The following is a 22,295-nucleotide window of genomic DNA, read 5'->3' as shown; positions in this document are numbered from 1 at the left end:
GATCCTTGTTTTGCTTCTTTCAAAAGTCTGCGTTGAAGGAAATATGGCGAACTGCTGGTCTAAGTTACCAGAGCAGGTGGCGCTGGGAGGAGACACATGGTGACCCACGAGCTTTCTGAGGAGGGTGAGCTGTGCAGGTCAGCAAAGGTCAGCCGGGAAGCAGCCACTAGAGATGAGAAAGGCAGTGGAGCTAACTGAACTGGAGGGGCAGGAAAGAATCTTCTGGAAGATGGGAACTGGGAGGGCAGGAAAGAATCTTCCAGAAGATGGGAGAGCATGTGCTGATTCCCTTGTGGAAGGCAGGCGCTCCTTTGTCCTTTGAGCAGCAGGGAGCCCCACGGGTCTGAGCAGGCGAGCAGGAGAGGGTGCCCAGGGGCATCTCTGGCTTCCCATCAGATGGAGGACAAGGCAGAGAAAAGGGGCAGAAAACCAGGAGGGGAGTGGCCTGTGCTCTCCAGGAACAGGGCAGGAGTTAGTCTCCCTTTAAGAGAGCAGACAGATAACAGACAGGAGCTTGAATTTCTTAGGTGACTTCCAGGCAAATAAACACTGGTGTTAAGGGAAATGTAAGAGCCTTCACCCGCTCTCAGTCCCACAATGCCCTCCAGCATTCGTGTGACTTAACTTTCCTGGTTTTTGTAAAATTTTGATGGCAGAAAATCATTTTTACTATGTTCTCCACTACGGTCGGTTTTCTCCGTGGTGGGCAATGAAATGGACCCCAGGCTTTGGAAGAATCCTGACGTTTAGAGCCCAGAGTGTTCATCTAATGCTGAGATAAATTTGCATTTGCTAAAAGTACTAAAGCCAACATTTCCTACCCGAAGTGTGCTGTGCTTGTCCCCAAGTGTCTCCCAGGTAAGGTGGAGACCCAGGCAGCTGCATACTCCAGACCAGCACGGGCAGGCCGAGCATTTGAGTACAACGATATTGAGCTGGTTCTGCGTGAAAAAGTCGGCCACTACTCACACCTTGAGCAGACAGTAAGCATGTCCAGTAATGGCCTGTCCCGTGTAAAGACTGTCATGACCGTTGTTAACGATGGTCTCCTGCAAGTGCCCCTCCCAGGACAGCAGCTGTGAGCATTCAGGACAGGAGGGCCCTCCCTCACATGCACACCAGCGGAGCCTAAAAGCTGGCCGGTAACAAACCCCCCTCTGAAGGACATCTTTGGATTCCAAATATAGTTGATTAGGGACAAAAAAATTCCATTTGTTTTCCAACACACTTCATCTTGAAAGTTTATTCCAATTTTTTGTGCTTAATAAGTGTTGAGAAACTATAAATTCGCCATATGTACTCTACAATCTCACTTTATCCTCAGTCTGCTGAAACTCTTTTTTAGGTTTTTTTAAAGTTTATTTTTACAAGCAACTTAATTCCTTCCTCCAAAAATGTGAGCATTTGGTTAAAATTGGTTAACTATGGTGCACCTGTTAAATACTGAGATTATGAGAGAATGCGTGTGTATGATGTGTGTATGGTGTGGGGTGTATGGTGTGGGAATGTGTGTGGAGGGTGGGGTTGTGCATGCCCTTGTGTGTGTGCATGCGTGTGTGTGTATGGTGTGAGGCTGTGTACTGTATGTGTGTGTGTGTGATTTGTACATGGGGTGTGTGTGTGCATGCATGTGTGTATCTGTAGTATATGGTGTGCTGTGTGTGTGTATGGTATGGGGGTGTGTAGTGTGTGTGTGTGATTTGTATATGTGGGGTGTGTATGTGCGTGGTGTGAGAGTGTGCGTGGAGGGTGGCAGTGTGCGTGCACATGTGTGCAGGTGTGTGCTTATGTGTGTGTGTATTCTCGTGCTGTTGACCGGGGATGAATCTCAGAAGAGGTGATGATGAGATGGGACCATCCTTTCTTGGTTCTATATTTTTCTTGGATAAATTTCTGGGTGAAACAGCCTTATAAACGGATCTGTACTTCTTTTCTTTTTGTTAAGTTTTTATTTAAATTCCAGTCAGTTAACATACAATGTTATGTTAGTTTCAGGTGTACATAACATAGTGATTCGACACCTCCATCCGTCACCCGGTGCTCATCACAACAGGTGCAATCCTTCATCCCCATCCCCTGCCCCCCCCCACCTCCCTCTGGTGACCATCGGTGTGTTCTCTAGAGTTAACCGTCTGTTTCTTGGTTTGCCTCTCTCCTCTCTTTTTTGCATTTGCTCATTTGTTTTGTTTCCGGGTCTAAACTTCTGAAAGATTTTATTCGTATAATTTGGTGGTTAACATTGTTTGTGAGGTTAACATTTTTTGTTAGGTTAAAGTTTTTTGTTAAGAATTTGTGTTTTTGTGTCTATGAAATTATTTTCATTTTACCGGCTAGCTTTTCCAAGGAAATGTTTTTCTTACCTTCATGAATCATTTAAATGTTAAGGATATAAAGTGAAATGTTTCTTTCCTTTTTTGTTTTTCAATACCGTCTCAGAGGTGGGGCACCGGGGAAGTGTCGATCAGCAGATACCCACAGGCAGTTACAGGATCTAAGGTACAGCATGGGGACTGCAGGTGACAGGCGTGTGTTATGGCAGAAGGTTGCTAAGAATGGAGGGATGGAACATTCTCAGTGTAATGATGACATACGGTAACTGTGTGCAGGACGAAGGGGAAGGATGTGCTAACTAACTGCATAGTGGTAAGCGTTTCATGGTATACACACGCACCAGGTCGTCCCGTGGGACACCCTAAACTTACTCAGCGTGATGTGTCAACTGTATTTCAATAAAGCAGGAAAAATACATTTCTAAGGAGACACAGAAGGGAACATTCTCTTTTGATTTGAATTGCATTTTTCTGGCCAACACTCGTGTGTCGAGCGTGTGGCTACGTCAGGTTTGCTCCTCTCCTTGCACGCACGTGAGAATCACACTGCAGCTAACACACGGGACGCTTGGGAGCCTCACTTGCGGTGGCGTCACTATTCCCACCCATCTTTCTCCTGCTCTTATCAGGGAGGAGAAGTTCCTGTCCCTGCCTCGGTCCTTCTGGCCGGAGTAAGAATCCCATTGACATGAGACAGATTAACAGGAGAAAATCAAGTCTAAGAGCCTGCGTACAGGGAATCCCCACAGACGTGCATGTTCCAGAGACAGCAGGAGTCCCATATTCCTCAGGCAACGTGATGCTCGCGTGACGTGCTGAGCCACGGAGCGGGGGCTGCTGGGCGGCTAGAGGGGAGGAAAGCAGGAAGGTGAGAGGACGCGTTTGGAGCACAGACGTTGCCCTGTTGCGCAGATAGGGTTCTTAGGTAAAGGGGAGTCTGTTCATGGCGCTCTCCCTTCCAGTGTAACTCCAGGCGGTCAGTGGGGAACTGAAGAGCTTTTCCTGAATGTGCTGGGGTTTTACTGCTTTTAACTCAAAATGACGTTCACACCACAGTGGCCCATCTTTGGGGCAGCCTGTCCTTGGCCCCTACACTTTATATTTATTTTTTTAAGTTACCTTGCTTTCTCCTTTGTATTTATAAAATCAGATTAAGCCCGCATATAAAGAAACAAGCAAGTAAGAGATTGGCTTTCTAATACTACCAGAAATGTGCTTGTACAAAAGCAGTTTCATTTCACATTGTCCTTTCTATCCAGCACGGTCGGTCTGAGTGCCTGGCTATCTGCAGAAAGACTTTCGTGGCTTCTAAGGTTTCACCTAATTTATTTCTCAGGTCACTAATTTATAAACCCCCTCAAGTAAGAAGGGATTCACGCTTTACCACTTCTTAACTGTAACAGCTGATGTTGATTCTTAATATACCTGTTTGATTCAAAGAAATGTACAGAAATATTTTGACTTCAGTTTTTTACAGTTTTTAAAAAATGAGTGGAAAGGAGAGACTGGTTTGTGGAAACACCGTCTCTCTCTGATCTGTAATGAAGAATTTCAAGAAGGTTCAGTGTGCAGTTCTGTTCAAATATTTTGAACATGTTCAAGGACTCTAACTCACGAACAGGATCTCTCCAGTAGGGAGACGCGGTATGTTAGCGCGTGGCGTCTTCTCTCCCCACCGACATGACTGAGGCCCCAGGGCGCATCCTGCTGCCCCGTCTCCCGCTTCTGCCCCTCTTCTTGCGTACAAATGACCTCCAGGGGACTCATGCAGTTCGCAGGCCTGACCCACACATTCCCGAATGAGACGTTCTCCCCAAAGAAATTTTCCCTGCTAGAAAATCCCCAGTTGTTCATCACTGACGGCGGGAAAGGACGAGACAATGCTTAAATCCCCGCTGGTGTCGCCTGCCGTCATGTGATTCAGTGAGAAAGAATATGTTGTCCCCAAATGTCCACGCACCACTGGCAACAGCGAGTGCTGCCTGACTACTGCTTGCTGGATAGCACAGATTTTCAGTCATGTTTTTAAATTTGATATAGTTAACATATACTGTATTAGTGTTTCAGAGGTAGAGGTCAGTGATTCATCAGTTGCATGTAATGCCCAGTGCTCATTACATCACGTGCCCTCCTTAGTGCCCATCATCTAGTTACCCCATCCCCCACCCCCCTCCCCTCCAGCAATCCTCAGTTTGTTTCCTGTGGTGGAGAGTCTCTTACTGTTTTTCTCCCTGTCTGATTTCGTCTTGTTTTATTTTTCCCTTTCTTCCCCTATGATCCTCTGTTTTGTTTCTTTTTTCTTTTTAATAATATTTTTTAATTATGTTAGTCACCATACAGTACATCCCCGGTTTCCGATGTAAAGTTCGATGATTCATTACTTGCGTATAACACCCAGTGCACCATGCAATACGTGCCCTCCTTACTACCCATCACCGGCCTATCCCATTCCCCCCCCCGAAGCCCTCCGTTTTGTTTCTTCAATTCCACATATTAAGGAGATCATATGATCATTGTCTTTCTCTGACTTATTTCACTTAGCATAATACCCTCTAGTTCCATCCACATCCTTGCAAATGTTGAGATTTCATTTTTTGAGGTTTGAGTAATATTCCACTGTGTGTGTGTGTGTGTATGTGTGTGTGTGTATGTGTGTGTGTATACCACATTTTCTTTATTCATCTGTCAATGGACATCTAGGCTCCTCCCACAGTTTGGCTATTGTGGACATTGCTGCTATGAACATTGGGGTGCATGTGCCCCTTCAGATCACTACATCTGTATCTTTGGGGTAAATACCCAGTAGTAGTGCAATTGCTGGGTCGTAGGGTAGCTCTATTTTCAATGTCTTGAGGAACCTCCATACTGTTTTCCAGAGTGGCTGTACCAGCTTGCATTCCCACCAACAGTGTAAGAGGGTTCCCCTTTCTCCACATCCTTGCCAACATGTTTCCTGCCTTGTTAATTTTCACCATTCTAACTGGTGTGAAGTGGTATCTCTTCGTGGTTTTGGTTTGTATTTCCCTGATGTCAAGTGATGTGGAGCATTTCCTCATGTGTCTGTTGGCCATTTGTGTGTCTTCTTTGGAGACCTGTCTGTTCATGTCTTCTGCACATTTCTTGACTGGATGCTTTGTTTCGTGGGTGTTGAGTTTGATAAGTTCTTTATAGACCTTGGATACTAGCCCTTTATCTGGTATGTCATTTGCAAATATCTTCTCCCATTCTGTGGGTTGCCTTTTAGTTTTGTTGACTGTTTCCTTTGCTGTGCAGAAGCTTTTTATCTTGATAAAGTCCCAAAAGTTCATTTTGCTTTTGTTTCCCTGGCCTTTGGAGATGTGTCCATCAGGAAGTTGGATAGCACAGATTTTAAATTAAAATGTTTACACAAGGATGGAAAGATGAGCTTCTGTTAACTAAAACCTGAAAATTAACTTAACTTTCATTAAACATCAAGTTTATAAAATAAGAAAGTCACCGATACTACCTTAAAAATTGCTGTGAGTTCCTATTTGAAAACTGCTTATGAAATAATTCTCAAAAATCAAATATTTTAGAAAAATCATTCTTTTTCTGGATTCTGATATATGCATTTGAGAATTGGCAATAGACGTTTCTGACAGGTTGTAAATTTTTGTCAAAGGAAAATATGAGATAATCATCAAAATCTATGGAAAAGTCAGAGAGAAAGATTGATTTATTTAAATCAAGGAGCCTCTCTGATTTGCATCAAAGAAAATTTAGGAAGAAGATACTGGGGAAAAATGATAACTGCTTTTGTGAAGCTAAACACGTATTTCACAGGCAAATATCGTAGGACCAAACAGTGCCAGAAATGGGTTCAGTCTCGTGAGTAGTGGGATTAGGTTTACAACGAATAGTGATTTTCTTCTGTGCTTTGGAAGCTGTTGTTTGTGAGAGGTAGACTCAAGATCTGTAAACAGCTATTTATTTGGCCCATAAATAAGAAGTCATTTGGTGATTAAGTGCAATTAAGTTACAGATGTGCTCACCATAAATGCTTCATCAAAAATATAATGAAATTCTGGTGGGGCGCCTGGGTGGCACAGCGGTTAAGCGCCTGCCTTCGGCTCAGGGCGTGATCCCGGCGTTGTGGGATCGAGCCCCACGTCAGGCTCCTCTGCTATGAGCCTGCTTCTCCCTCTCCCACTCCCCCTGCTTGTGTTCCCTCTCTCGCTGGCTGTCTCTATCTCTGTCAAATAAATAAATAAAATCTTTAAAAAAATATATAATGAAATTCTGGAAACGAACTGCAGAATGGAACAGCTGAGTCTAGATTACATTCACCATCGAAGGCATCTTTGTGCAGCTCTCCTTTTAAATTAGAACTTTGATATTCTGTGTGGAATCAGTGGGAGTTAAAAAAAAAAGCTACTTACATATCTTACAAATTATTGATCATGCTATTGGAACTGCTGGTCCAAGAACCAAGTCCCTAGGCTTCTGTTTTGTTTTGTGTTGGGTGTAATCAACGGTGTGTGTGCTACAGTGTGGAACAAATCATAAGAGTTAACAAAATCCTGAATATTAGTTGCAATTGTGATTTGAATGGATTCAGTCTTCCTTTCAGGCAATTGAATTTCCAGATTGGCCATTTGGTCCTCTTCGCCCAAGCCTGGGCTTCCGTCCCCACGCAGTCTTGTTACCACTCCCTCTCCGGTTGGGAGGAGCAGATGCTGTGAGCTGTCTCAGTGGCCGTTTAGTGGGCAGGTGCATGAGGACTTCAGGGGGACAGGAGCACCAGCGTCAGTGTGGCTGCTGCTTGCAAAGGACCAGAACGTCCTCCCAGGGAGAGTGGTAGCCTCCATAATGAGCTGCAGGGATGGTCCCTGAGACTCAAGTCATGCCCTGGGACCTGGTCATCCATGTGGCAGCTCCTGCACTGTCTCTGAATGTCTGGATTTCAAATTCCCCAAGAAAGAGGATGTAATTTACTCCCTCCATCAGCAATGCACATGGAGTGTGTTCACTTGGCCTCCCCACTGAGGGACAAGAAACCATCATTAAGGCCCCACCCCGAAGGATGGACGGGATACAGGGTTCGTGGTGCAGAATAATGGCAGGTGCCTAGGTCATCAGGGCTCAGGTAGGTGTGCCTGGCGGACACTCACATCGCCTTGAGCTCTTGCCCAAATACGTATGGTTGGAAGAGTACGTCATGGCTTTGGTTTTACTTTAGTGAATTTGGGGTTTTTTTTAAGGTATGCTTCATACACTCTTCCTTGATGTGACTGTACAGGAGTTGTTTTTATCACCCGAACAAGGTAGGTGCAGTGTTGGAGAGGAGCTGAGTCCTGAGGCTGCTCGTCACCCCCACTCCAAACACTGAGGCGGCACGTGGCCATGGGGGTCAGAGCTGACCGCTGTTGGCACGTGTCTGGGAGGTGACGGATTCACCCGGATGGTGGTGGGCAGGCATGACGAGGACCATGAGGACAGCAGGTGAGGACAGCCACGTCCTGCTTCCCTGCATTCTAGACGCGTGCCTGCCAACTGTCTAAGCCTGGAGAGACGGTTGTCCTGCCAGGACGCGGCCACATTGTGACACATGGCTGGCCTCAGCCCGACCTCCATCTACAGAATTCATCCTTTTGTGAGCATCAGCTCTGGGGTGTGGAGAGAGCAAGCGGGGTCCCCAGCCCCCAGCACAGACGAAGGAGCCGTGTGCCGTCAGTGGAATGGCTCAGTGTCTGAAGGAACTCGGCTAAAGTCAGGGACTGGGGTTCCAGCCGAAGATTGAACTCTTAGGACCTGTTTTTACTTGGGAGAGTCAGCTTTTTAGAGCAATGACGCTCTTGTCCATAACTCGTGGGTCGTGAGTCAGAATCGCCACCTGGCCTGCCCCTGTCCCTCTCACCCCAGACTCTCGTCTGCAGTGCACGCACCTCTCCAGGCACAGAAAGCCCTCGGCTACAGTGATTGGCTTATGTGCTTGTTTCTCCTAGGAGACCATGCGTTTCAGACCTTGCTTCTTCGGAACAGGGACTGTCTCCTTTGCTTTCTGTCCCCGACACCTGCCACCAAGCCTGGTGCCCTGTAGATGCTGGAGACATGGCTTTCGGGTGTAAGGATGGAGGGGCGGGTGAGTGAGATAAATGTCACCTGAGAGACACAGCTAACACCTTCTTTCCTGTTCAGAGAAGGCAAGACTGAGTTTTTGTGGGAGAGTTCAGGAACGTTCGGCAGGGTGGAGGGGGAGAGGTCATTGCAGGGGTTCTTCAGGAATGGAGGCCAGGCAGCTAGCTAGCACAGAGAAACCAGGGCAGTTGAGGGAAGAGAGGGGCTCGCCTTGGCTGGGACTCAGGCACTGTGACTTCAACAGTGGCCGCTCCTCGGGGTGTGCGCCCTGTCCCATTGAGGTCCAGCAGTAGGACCCCTGGCAGGGGACAGGTGCCCAGCACGGCTCCTGGAGAGTAGCCGCTCATAGGGGCGTGCGCCCTGTCCCATTGAGGTCTAGCAGTAGGACCCCTGGCAGGGGACAGGTGCCCAGCATGGCTCCTGGAGAGAGGCTGCTCATAGGGGCGTGCGCCCTGCCCCCGTTGAGGTCCAGCAGTGGGACCCCTGGCAGGGGATGAGTGCCCAGCACAGCTCCTGGGGAGCGGTGGTACATCTTTATTGTAGGCAGATTCACTTCCCTGCCCCTGTCTCTCCCTCATCCCTTCCTCCTTTCCTGCCTGTCTGCCCGCTATTAAGCTCAATTGTCTCTTCCTTTTATCCCCTTCAAAATCCACCCCAAATATGCGTCTTAACTAGCTGAAGCCTCTGCAGCGCGCCCCACACTGCCGCCTGCGATCGGCGCTCCACGGCCTGCAGCCCAGCCCCCTCCTCGCGCCTCAGCAAGACTTGGCCTCATTTCCCTCTGCACAAAGACAGAAATCCCGGAAACCCGACCAGAATTGAGTGGAGAGGAATGAAAAGCATATTAAATTCCTTTTAGATCCCGGGCCGATTTCCGTAAGGCTCGGCGCCCCAGCTCTGTGATCAGATAAAACCCACCGTGGGCAGGTGCACGCTGGTGGCTCTCGCGTGGCGCAGGTGCCCTTCCTGAGCCGGGGGGCGGTGTGGTTGCCCCTCCTCCTCCTGGAGACAAGGGGGGCTCACAGTTCCATCTCTCCTCAGGTTGTTCCGAGCGCTGGGAGCTGCTCTTCTAGGGATGGGGTTTTACTGTTATAACTTGGGTCTCTGTGCTCTGAGAGGAGGCCCAGGAGGTATTCCTCTCGGACCCAGGAACGAGGACCACCCCGAACTTGGGAAAGGACCAAGCTTTCGGGGGGAGGGGTGGCTGCCTCTGTGTTCAGGGGACAGCCGTCCGCAGTGTGCGGTCTCTGTCACGTCCCTCCTGTTGAGGAGCGCTCGGCTCTTAACAGACCCCGGGATATCATCAGACCTCGTTTTCTGTTTGTTTTAGCCACAAGCAGCCTATGTGTCCAAAGGGACCCTCAGGACATTACAACAACGGACGTCCCTTAGGGCCCTGGGCCAGTTAGACAGAAAGGGGGTGGGCTGCTGGGGGCTGGGGCGGGCTTCTGACTCTGTCGCGCCCCCGTGGACACGTGTCCAGGACTCACAAGAGAAGAAGACGCTATGATGTGGGGATGTGAGGGACCACAGTGTGGTTTTGTGGGCTTGGACACGATCCCATCAACAGGAGCGGGAATGGAGTCATGCCGGGAACCCAGCAAACCTTACGGAGGGCACACGGCGGCCGTGTGAGTCATGCTACGGTACAGCTTTGGGGCTGCTTGACCTTGGGCATGCCACTTACGCTCTCTGGGTCCCATTTTCCTTGTCTGGAAGCCGCTGATAATGAGAGCTAGCCGAAGAGCATCGCTGGGAGGGTCACACTGCGATGACGTGTGAAGCGTCCTCGACACAGGATATGCTCACGGGGTACTGACGGCTTGTCTCCGTCCACCAGGGGCACTACAAGCAAGCCCCGCGCAGAATCTTCCTCATGCCCTGGAGGCTGGACGTCCAAGGTCAAAGTGCAGGCGGGACACGTGGTGGAGAGAGAGGGTGCTGGGTCCTCCTCTTCCTGTAATCACAGCCTCCCTGGGCCCTCATGGAACCTCTGTCACCCCCTCCCAGGCCCTGTGTGCACACGGTCCCGTGCGGCGTTAGGGCTCCCACCTGTGAAGCTGAGGGCACACTCAGTGCGCAGCACTGCTTGTCTCCATGCCCTCGGCGAGATGTGGAAGCCACCAGCACCACAGGTCCCTGCGAAGGCTGCTCCTGATTTTCTGACCCATCTGCCCTCACAGTAGACAGATCGCTTCACCCTGCGGCTCTCTCTGCCTCAGAGGCCTCCCGATCTCAGAGGTGGAGGCCAGTGCCCTACCGTGCCTGTGCTGCTGCCCATGCCCAGACCCTGCCTGTCTCCCTACACGTCCTGCATGGACTGGGGGAACCCCTCACTGGCCGGCTTCCCGGTGGCCACATGCCCCTAACCTGTGCCCAGGACTGCCTCTGCCGAGCCCTCTCCTCTGGACCCACGCTGTCAGTCCTGCCGCTCAGGCTCTGCCCCAGGACGCCTCCCCGACAAGCCCTCTTGAGGGCAAAGCCCCACACGTGTCTATGAGTCCCAGCACCTGTCAGCACTGACCTACTTGGGGCCTGTCCGTCTGTCCTCGCGGTTTCCATTGTGACGTTCCGGTGCTGCCATTGAGCCCGACTCCTAGCAGGTGCTTCGTACCAGCTGTTGACTGGCGGAACCTTGCGATCAGTGCAAGAGCGAGGCAGGCGGTAGGAAGGCCCTCCAACACTGGACACACTGACTGGGCACGTCCCTTGAGCCTCTCCTCTGAGAGTCCGGGACCTTAAAGGAGAAAGCTGAAGGGGGCTGGCGGTGGCATTGTGGCAGGATGCCCTCCGCAGGCCACTCGGGTGACCAAATGCTAACACAGTAGCATCCAGAGTGGCAGAGCCGGGTCAGGCGGGCGGCCACATGGGGCAACCACATGCCTCCTGCCAGGGCCGCCCTCTCTGCTCCAGTTGTGAGAGTGTGGAACAGTGAGTAACAAAACCACGTGAAATATACTGATGAAATACAAGTCTGATTACAAAATCACGGTCCGGGGACTTTACACAAGAATGAAGGGAAGGACGAGGGACAAAGGGGGACATGTATGAATGGCCTCAGGACCTTTGCTGTGAGCCCCAACTTTGCCTCTGAGGCTGACGACAGTTTCGACCACATACATAGAGCCTTAGAGAGCGGACGTGAGGAAGCAAACCTACAAGCATACCGCTTCCCTAAGTTTTTCTACACAGGTCTTTTGCTTTCTAAAACACAGGAGGAACATTTTTTAAAGTGAAGTATGAATATATTCAACTCTGTGTGTTTGTTTATGTCTCCTCGCATCATAGGTATCCGTTCATCTGTACGAGTTTTATGGGGTGTAATGCCCACACTGTACAATTCATCCGTCTGCACGTACACTTCAGTGGTTTTCCATGCGTTTACAGACACGTGCAGCCATTGCCGCATTACTCATACCCAGTGACTGCTGGTCTCCCCGCCCCAGCCCCTGGCCATCAACAACCTGCTGTCTGTCCCCAAGGCTGGGGTCCTGTGGGACTGGCTTCTCCCGCTCCGCGGTGTTTTGAAGCCCGCCTGCGTGTGCCACGTCTGGTACTTGGTTTTTATTGTCTCGTGATATTCCCCCAAATGCATGTGACCCCCTGTTATGTATCCACTCACTAGACTCATGAGTTGTAGACATCTGGGTGCTTGCGCTTTGGGTTACTGTGAAGAACGCTGCTAAAAACACGCACATATGAGTCTTCGGGGGGATATAGGCTCCCACGCCTCTCAGGTGTGTACCTAGGAGCTGAATCCCTAGGTCATGTGGTAACTCCATTTACTCTTGTGAGGAGCTGCCAGGCTGTTTTCCAAAGCAGCTGTGCCATTTCATGTCCCGCCCAACGGTGTATGAGGTTGACTTCGCTGTGCGTTCATCAGCACTTGTCACCGTCCACCTCTGGCACAGATATCCGAGTGCGCGGGAAGGGGCAGCTCACTCTGGTTTGGACGGCATTTCCCTGAAGGCTGATGGTGTTGAGTGTCTTTTCACAAACTTATCGGCCATTTGTGTATCTTCTTTGGGGAAATACCTATTCAGCTCCTTGGCCCGTTTTTATTTTGATTATTTGCCTTTTTAAAATAATTTTTAATTTGATTATTTGCTTTTTATAATTATAATTTTATAATTTTTATAGTCAGTGTTCTTTATATATTCTAGATATAATTTCCTCATCAGATACATATTTGCAAGAAATTTCCCCCATTCTTTGGGTTGCTTTTTCACTTTCTTGGTAGTATGCTTAAAAACACAAAAGTTTTTAATTTTAGGAAGTCCATTTTGTCTTTTAATCTTTTTCCGGTACTTTTGATGGCATATCTAAAATCCATTTCTAATTCACATTACCAAAGAAATATGTGCATGTTCTCTTCAAAGAGTTTTATACTTGTATCTCTTACTTTGAGCTTTTTGCATTCTTTGAGTTCATTTTGCATATAGTACAAGGTAGGGAGTACAACTTCGTTCTTTTGCACGTGGATATCTGGTTATCCCAGCAGCATTTACGAAAGAGGCTTTTCTGTTAACGGTGTTGGCACTCGCATCAGAAATGAACCAGCCATAGATGTATGGGTTTATGTCTGGACCTTCGATTCCGTGAGCCCGTATGTGTATCCCAGTGACAGTGCTGCACTGCTTTCATTACCGTAACTTTACAGTAAGTTTTGGAACAGGAGTCCTCCAACTTTGTTCTTCTTTTGCAAATTGTTTTCTCTTTGGGGACTCATTGCATTTCCATATGAATTTGAGGACTTGTTTTTTCCACTACTGCAAAAAAGCCAGCTGGAATTTTGACAGGCATCACGTTGAATCTGTAGATGACTTTGGGTAATTTTGAAACCGTAAAATAACAAGTCAGCCATCCATGAGCACAGGATGTCTTTTCATTTATTTAAGTGTTTAATTTCTTTCAGTGTTTTCTAGGTTTTCAGGATACAAATCTTTCACCTCCTTGGTTAAATCTAGTCCTACCTATTTTTTTCTTTTAGATATTATTGTAAATGCGATTGCTTTCCTCATTCATTTTTGGATTGTGTATTGCTGGGATATAGAAACACGACTGATTTTTGCTTTGATCTTGTAGCCTACAACTTTGTTGAATTCGTTTATTAGCTCGAATAGCTTCCTTGTGGATTCTCTGGGATTTTCTCTACATAGGAATGTGTCATCTGCAAACAGAGATAGATACTTCTCCTTTTCTTATATGGATGTCATTGATTTCTTTTTCTTATCTAATTGCTCTGGTTAGAACTTCCAGTTCAGTGTTGAATAGCAGCAGCAAAAGCAGGCAACCTTGTCCTGTGGTGTTTTTAGGAAGAAAGCTTTCAGTCTTTCACCACTGAGTATGAGAGCTGGGTTGTTTTCCTTTTTTTTTTTTTTTTTACACATACTTTATCATGTTGAAGAAATTCCCTTGCGTTCCTAGTTTTCTGAGTGTTCATATCATGAAAGGCTGTTTGATTTTGTCAAATGCCTTTTCTGCATCAGCTGAGTTGGTCACATGTTTTTGCCCTTTGTCCTATTAGGCTATTGTAATATATTCATTGTTATATGTTGTTGAACCACTTTTGCATTCCCAGGACAAATCCCACTCGGTCATGGTGTATAATTGTTTTCACATGCTGCTGGATTAGGTTTGTTAGTATTTTGTTGAGGATTTTACATCTATATTTATAAAGGATATTGGTCTGTAATTTTCTTTTCTCGTGATGTCTTTATCTGGTTTCCATATCAGCTTATGCTGGCCTCATAGTAATGAGCTAGGAAGTATTCCCACCTTTTCAACTTTTTGGAAGAGTTTGAGAAAGATTGGCATTCATTTTTCTTTAAATGTTTGGCAGAACCCACCAGTGAAGCCATCTGGTCCTGAGCTTTTCTTTGTTGGGAGGTTTTTGATTCCTGATTCAGTCTCCTTATTGTTGTTGGTCTTATCAGATTTTGTTTCTTCTGGAAATAATTTGTGGGTTTCCATGAATTCGTCCATTTCCTCTGGTCATCTACAGTTGTCATAGTATCATAATCCTTTTTATTTATGTTGTCAGTGGTGGTCAATTTTATTGATCTTTTCAAAGAACCAACTTTTGGTTGCATTGATTCCCTTCCTCATGTCATTTATCTCCGCTCTCAGCTTTATCATCTCCTTCCATCTCTAACTACACACGCAGTTGGGGTTTTTTTTTAATCTTTCAAATTTTAGGATTAGCTTTTATTTTCTACAAAGAAGCCAGCTGTGATTTAATAGGGGTGGTGTGTAGTCTACAGATCAATTGGGAGAGTGTTTCCACCTTAACTATGTCAAGTCTTCAGTCCATGAATAAGGGACACCCATCCATTTGTCCAGAGCGTCACGGATTCCTCCCACCATGTTTTGTGGCGTACGCATCTTGTAGTCTTTTGTTAAATTTTTGAGGAAAATTTTTGTTGATGGGGCTTCTTGACACATGGTAGGACACATCTTTCACGCCTTCACAGAGTGAATAGAGGAATAGGGTCACATGGATATTTCTTATCACATTCCCCAGCCTATGCATGTGTTTTGAGGTCCCAACAGGACAGAGACAGGACGATGGGCATGAGGGCTTCTAAGAGAATGAGGCTGAGGCAGGTGCCACTCAGAGGTAGCAGGAAGGACGGGTTGGTGGGTACATGTGTGAAGGATGAAGGCAACGGAGAAACGGAACCAAGGCAACTCCAGGGACAAAGCAGGGACACAGTTCTGCACAGGGACAGAGGAATTGCTGGTAAGTTTAACCAGTGTGGGAAAAATACATTGTAGCAGAATGTATCTTTGTCTGGCAAGCAGCTCCATATTCCACTTATATGGTTTGTGTGGTTTGGTGTTGTCATGTGTGATTTGCTTTTTACTTTTAGTTTCCGCCTTTAGAGAGGGTTTTCCTTTGAGGGTGGACCACAAGAGCAATGAGGACATTGAAGGTTCTGCCCCAGTGGGCAGATAAACTCAGATGAAAGGCAAAGTAAAATAAGATGAAAACTGAGAGGGAGAGAAACCATAAGAGATGCTTAACTCTAGGGGCGCCTGGGTGGCACAGCGGTTAAGCGTCTGCCTTCGGCTCAGGGCGTGATCCCGGCGTTGTGGGATCGAGCCCCACATCAGGCTCCTCCGCTATGAGCCTGCTTCTTCCTCTCCCACTCCCCTGCTGTGTTCCCTCTCTCGCTGGCTGTCTCTATCTCTGTCGAATAAATAAATAAAATCTTTAAAAAAAAAAAAAAGAGAGATGCTTAACTCTAGGAAACAAACTGAGTGTTGCTGGAGGGGAGGTGGGTGGGGGATGGGGTAACTGGGTGATGGGCATTAAGGAGAGCATGTGATGTAATGAGCACTGGGTGTTATATGCAACTGATGGATCAGTGACCTCTATGTCTGAAACTAATAATACACTATATGTTGATTAATTGATTTTAAATAAATTTAAAAAAACAAGGATATTCAAAAAATGAAATAAACAAAAAATTTTCTAAAAAAGGAAGTGCAGACGGGAGGCTCATTGGGTTAAGTAAGCGTCAAGCTGAGAGAGACACAGCTGGTGTCCTCAGTGGGGTGGGACCTCGGGGTGCCCACCGTGGGGGAGAGGGCACGCCACCTGTGCCTGTAATACCTCGGCTTCCGGGGCTGTTGTGCACGTGCGCGTCCACGCTTTCTCAAAAACGGGGGCCTGGGTCCATTGCCACAGTGTGCGCCCAGCCTGGTCGGCTCAGGCTCGGGCTTAGTGTGGAACCGCCAGCCTAGTTTAATGGGACAGAGCCCATAGGGCCCCACACACCACTGTCCCCTGCGGCGGCTGGTGTTAGCAGCAGGCCATCTGGCATGCGTGGGTCTCTGCAGCTCTGAGGCTATGTGCATGCGTGTGTGCAGGCAGGTGTGAGTGTACGACCTCGGTGATCTTCCCCTGCCTGCCCTTCCAGCCTGGGCTTCCTCCATGGCGTGCGGACAAGCCCTGCCTCCTGGCACACAGCCCCACACAGAGACCGCTCCAGACACATTAGTGTATTTTTTAAGTTCTTATCCCTACACTCAAAATATACTTTTTAGAATGAGAATGCCAGCGGTCTGTGAAATCCAACTGTAAAACGTACCTTTGCCTTCTAGCTTGAGTTTGGGGAGACAGTTAATGGATAATGAGGATCGTGGCTGTTTTCTCTTGCTTCAAAACAAAATATGGTGTCGTGAGTAGCTGGAAATTAGGGAGCTAAGGTGCCTTCCACATTTCGTGTCTGCCACCTCACTTCCACAGAGAGCAACTGCCAGCCCCGAAGTATTTATTCTATGTTACGTAGACTTAGAAAAACCACCTACCGTCCAAGTCCCTCTGACAGGTTTTAGAATTGCCGTTATTTACAGCGCCTTATTTCCTTGTTTGTTGTTGTTAGTGGTAACATTTTTCAGAGGCAGAGCATCAGTTCCCATGCATACATCGGGGTGCTCAGTCCTGGAGGGTAGAAACGAGAGTGGGCTCCCGACGCGTTGCATAATCAAATTTAGCTCATTTCAGCGGCACTTTTATCTTTTGTACAGTTCTCTTATGTAGCCACATTCATAATGTAGCTTCCAGGCCAGACGTTAGGCGGAAATAGGAGACATGAGTGGAGCAATAATGGTCTCGCTTTTTAATATGAAGGAAGATTAGAATTGTATTAAATTACATGTTAATGGAAAAATAAAGCGAAAGATAATAGGATGACAACTTTATGCTGCTGTAAAGTCTAGATTACAGCTCATAGTTTTGCTATTTATCAGCTGGATATTGAATTTCCTTTGAAAACTTGCTTTTAATTATATTAAAATACAATATAATCTAAAATATCCCCTCCTAATATATTAAAGTGCTCTAGCTATAATTTGGCTGTGGAGAAAGGAAGGCACCGGGGAGCTCTCAGGGGGAGCCACATCCGTGAGACACAGAGCCCAGCACACGAGTGATGTTAGGCTGTCTTCGGAGATAAGGGTCCCTTCAGTGGAGGCTGTTCACTGTGAGGACGTACAGGCGAGGTCTCCGTGCTGCCCTTCGGAGACAGCCCCACCTGTGCTTAGAGTCCGCAGTCTCTGCCTCTGTCCCTTGCTCCCGGGGAGACAAGTCTTGCCCCTAACTGCTTAGGGATCAGTGAGCTGGCACCCGTGCCTTATAAGATATGTCGGTGTGTGAGCTGGCCTGGACAGGTGGCAGCCTGGAGCCTGCAAGGGGGACCTTTTGAACCCATGTCTTGGACCAGTCATTTGACAGGTGTTTGGCAGGAGATGTTTCCCTATGTCGATCACTGAGAGAGTTGGTTAGAAATAATCCAGGAGAAGCCTGGTGTCTCCTAGGTTTCTTTCCTGTTTCCCACAATCGCCCTAGGTGTGTGCTTAGAGTCCGCTATGGGGGGCCAGGGTGGGCGGCCCTCTGAGCTCCCAGTGTCCCTAACCCCACATGGCAGGTGGCACCTCTCAGGCGAGGAGGATGGAGGACAGGTGGGTGGGGCTAGTTAACTGGCCTGAATCGAAGGAGGGAGCGGCGAGGGGAGGGGGGGCCGGGCCAGCACGCGAGCAAGGGGCAGCAGACAGCTTCCTTCCTGAGGAAGTGGTACACAGGGGCCTTGTCCAAGTCTGACTCACAGACTGCCTGGACCTCCAGCTTCCAGGACAGTGCACAGGGGACATTCTCTCTTTTGGTATTGTCTGAACTGAGGCTGAATTGCCTTGGAGCGGGGTCTTGCAGAGTAAATGCTGCCTGGGAAGGAGCCCACAGCGCAATTATGAGAAATAGGGGTTGTTCCATTTGGTTAAAGCAGCACGCTTCACCAGAAACCAGGATGTGGGCAGTAGGGGCTGGGGCTGGGGCCGGGGCCTCACCGGCCCACCCGGTCAGCACGTGGTTTCCAGCACGTGCTCTGAGCTGGCACACAGTCATCATGGAGCTAGCCATCCCAGGGGCAGCCTTGGGTGCAGGTTGAGGAATGAGGACTCCGTGGTAAGCTGGTGAGCCTTTGAGCAGGGAGGAACTGACTGGGGTGTGTGTGGGGAGGCGGGGGAGGGAATGTGGCTGCTGCTGGTGACAAGGATTCAGGGTCTGAGCCAGGGCAGAGGCCTGAGGGGAAGGAGGGGGACAGAGGAGAAGGTGGGAGCACGTGCAGGGCCTGGGAGGGCATAGCCAAGGGTGAGTGCCCACAGATCTGCCTCCACACTTCCCAGCACCTGCCAACCCTCCCAGGACACTCCAGGTCCAGCGTCCTGACTCAGCAGCCTCAGCAGTCCCTGTGGGGAAGGTGGTATAGGCTGTGGAGAGGGACATAGCCCCAGCCCATCCAGGGAGCTAGCTGGTCTCCATTTTCCAAGAACAGAGCGCTGTCTGTGCAGTCCAGCCTGAGGCGTTGGCTGGGGCCCTCAGACCCTACCTGGGCTCACCCTGTAGGCTCTTTCCTCGGTGCTCATTCTCGTGGTTCTCCCACCTGTTTCCTGTAGGAGTCAGCTTCCAAGCCTGTGTTTCCTACGTGTATTCGATACATACTATATAGTATATGTGCTCATCATATGGATATATGCATTATATATACATAATATATATGCATATTATATACTGTAATAGAGTCTATATTTCTTGCATATGTCATGTAATATATACATTATATACACATATTACATATGGATAGATATTGTTATAATACATATATTATCTGTGCATATTATACATTGTAATAGAGTTTGAATTTCCTGCATAGGTTATATGCATATTATGTACCATATATACATATTATATATACGTGCATAATGTATGCATATTACTATAATAGAGTCTTTATTTCCCCTGTGTATAATATGCATATTATATACCAGATATGCATGTATGTATGTCGTATAGTGTAACAGAGTCTCTATTCCCTGCATCTGCTTGGCAACCTTTGGAAGCAAGCTCTGAATTGGGTCTGAAACAGAAACAGTGGGTGAGCAGGACACAGGCATGAAGCCAGAGGCTTCCCTAAGGAATCCTGGAGTCCAATCACTTGGGCTTAATATATCCAGAACTTTGCAGATGCTGACCCAAGACAGTTTGAAAGGATGACAGTTACTGTAATAATGGCACAAAGAAGAATGCTTGAGATTGTGGTCCTCCGGGAGCGCTGCCCGGTGCTTAGCCCGTGTCCTGTCTCCCCGTCACATACAGAGCACAGGGAAGCGCAGGGAGCTGGCCCGCCCCTTGGAGTCACGCACCATGTGGTGGCAGAACAGGGGCCTGGACCCCAAGAAGCCCGTGTCTGCGTGTCAGCATCTCACGCTGTGCTCAGCTGCCTCCCTAACAAGAGCCCAGCAGCTGCTGTGAGGGTGACCCTCACGATTTCTCTGCGCAATAGTGCGTCTCACAGAACCAAACCATTTCTTCTGTACTGGATAAAATCCTGCAGTTCAAAACCAAGTATCTGTAATGAGAGGTCAGGACATCCTGGTTTAGTCCTCGTCTCGCAGACAGGTGGCCTCAAGAAAGCCACCTCCTCTCCCGCTGGGAGGCCCCTTTAGACTGCTTCAGGAGGAATACCTTAGCGGGGAGCACGTTAACATCCCGAGGAATGTTACTGAGTAAATAGTAGGTGTTACTTTGTAAACTTCTTCACCCAACCGCAATACTCAAATCTGATAGAAATGTAACTCATTTTCCCCGCAAACTGTGTGTTCGTTGAATACCACAAAATCGTGCTGTCCGGAGACCTGGTGAATGGACTCCAGAATGCGTATTTTTACCTGTAGAACCACATGTGGGACCATCAGAGTCTATGCTTCTTAACAGGCTCATACATTGGAGCAGTCAATGTGGTATATATAAAAAAAAAATCATTACCTACTCGAATGCCCAAAAATGACCCCTGATTTCCAGATAAAGTAGTTCCCGCGTGAGGTGTCCCGCACAGAAGTAAGGGCTCAGTTGGGATGCCCACCTCGTCTTAAATGGCTTTCTGTGCTCTCTTGACAGACCAGCAGTACTCATGGTCCCCGACGCAGCACTTCAACGAAGGAAGATACTCCCCCGCTCCTAGGAACATGAAGGGATTACCCGGGGGCCGGACACAAGCGCAGCTGTGTTCGGGCCACACGTGTGGCTTGGCGGCCCCCGAAGACTGCGAGCACGAGCACCTGCACCATGCGCAGGAGGCGAGGCAGCCCTACCTGCTCAGCCCCGTGGAGAGCTGCCCCATGGACCACCACCGCTGCTCCCCCGGGAGCTCCGTCCACTCCGAGTGCATGATGATGCCTGTGGTGCTGGGCGACCACATGTCCAGCAGCACCTTCCCCAGGATGCACTACAGTTCCCACTACGACACGAGAGACGACTGTGCCGTGTCCCACGCCAGCACCAGGGTCAACCGCATCCCGGCTAACCTCCTGGACCAGTTTGAGAAGCAGCTGCCCCTGCACCGGGACGGGTTCCACACGCTGCAATACCAGAGGACGTCCACGGCCGCAGAGCAGCGCAGCGAGAGCCCGGGGAGGATACGGCACCTCGTCCACTCGGTCCAAAAACTCTTCACCAAGTCCCACTCCCTAGAGGGCTCTTCCAAGAGCAACGTCAATGGCACCAAGGGTGATGGTCGGGTGGAGGACCACCACCACGGCCACCACCCCAAGCATGGCAAACGGAGTAAAAGCAAGGAGCGGAAGCCTGAGGGCAAGCACAGGTCGGGCACGAGCAGCTGGTGGAGCTCCGACGACAATCTGGACAGTGACAGCACCTGCCGCACGTCCAGCGTGGCCAACAGGCACCATGTGGACCACGTCTCCCACTGCTACCCCGAGGTGCTCCCGGGCCCCTTCGGGGATCTGTCCCTGAAGACGTCCAAGAGTAACAGTGACGTCAAGTGCTCGGCCTGTGAGGGCTTGACCATGACACCCGACACCAAGTACATGAAACGGAGCTCCTGGTCCACGCTGACCGTGAGCCAGGCAAAAGAGGCCTACCGCAAGAGCTCCCTGAACTTAGATAAGCCCCTGGTCCACCAGGAGGTCAAGCCGTCTTTGAGGCCGTGCCACTACCTGCAGGTAAGGGGTCTCGGCAGCCGCGTGTCGCGGGTGGTGGGCTGCCCTGCGCCGGGAGGGCGTCTGAGTACCCCTCGTCCCCCTTTAGTCCACAGCCCTAAACACGACGGGCCGTTCCCGGGTGCCTCTAGGGCCGGAGCATGTGGCTGCAGCCACAGAGCAGAGGAGCCCTCGCAGGCTGCAGGAGCTCTCTGGCCGGACCCGAGACCAGTGGCTTTAAGAGACTGGAGAGCGTGGTTAGAGAGCAGCACGCACCTGTCCCTCCGGGGCAGGAACAAGCAGAGGCGGGCGGATGGCGGGCGCGGCATCCTGCGGGACGCCTTCCTGTGACCCCGGTCCTCTGCCTGCCCGTCACACCACGGCTGAGCACGCCGGGGAAGCTCCCGCCTCATTCACGGACGCCTCTGCTGTGACATCTAGGAGCTCACAGAGTGTTAGCAAAGCTTACAAGTGTGAAGGTTTTCTTCGATATCTGTAGGATTTGTGTTCCACTTCAGAGTCCCTCGTACGTGCTGGAGTGTGAGTGATGCTTCCAGGGCTAGCCGACGCGTCAGACGGTCGATCCACGGCACAGGCTGACAACTGCGACCCTTTCCAGGAGGCGGGCAGTCCCAGAGCTCCGGGGTCCATCCTGGTACATTGTCCAGAAGCCAGCGGTTCTCTTTGGAAGGGAAACGCTACCAAAATTACTTTCACAGGCAAAGTTACTCTAAGGGACAAAGTGGTAGCTGGGTAAAATATTATTTTTATGGCAATGGAAGAGATGTAAACATTGCTTGTAGTTAGCAAGCCCTAATCCTACACAAATGTAAAATGTTTACCTGTTCCCATCTAAAGGAACATGAC

General features: G+C 49.1%; 1 protein-coding gene across 1 annotated transcript in view; it reads left to right on the top strand.

The window, feature by feature from the left end:
- Window positions 1-20,441: 20,441 nt before the first annotated feature.
- DLGAP2 (DLG associated protein 2) overlaps window positions 20,442-22,295 on the top strand; it is a 114,314-nt gene continuing 112,460 nt past the window's right edge. Inside the window, 1 exon segment of the mRNA XM_008708849.2 lies at window positions 20,442-21,452. Within this exon segment, the coding sequence (XP_008707071.2) occupies window positions 20,457-21,452 (996 nt within the window). The 5' untranslated portion in view covers window positions 20,442-20,456.

This window comes from Ursus maritimus, unplaced genomic scaffold, assembly GCF_017311325.1.
Source record: "Ursus maritimus isolate PB19 unplaced genomic scaffold, ASM1731132v1 scaffold_28, whole genome shotgun sequence".
Taxonomy (NCBI): domain Eukaryota; kingdom Metazoa; phylum Chordata; class Mammalia; order Carnivora; family Ursidae; genus Ursus; species Ursus maritimus.
The sequence above is the reverse complement of the archived record's forward strand: the minus strand, read 5'-3'. Positions and strand labels throughout refer to the sequence as shown.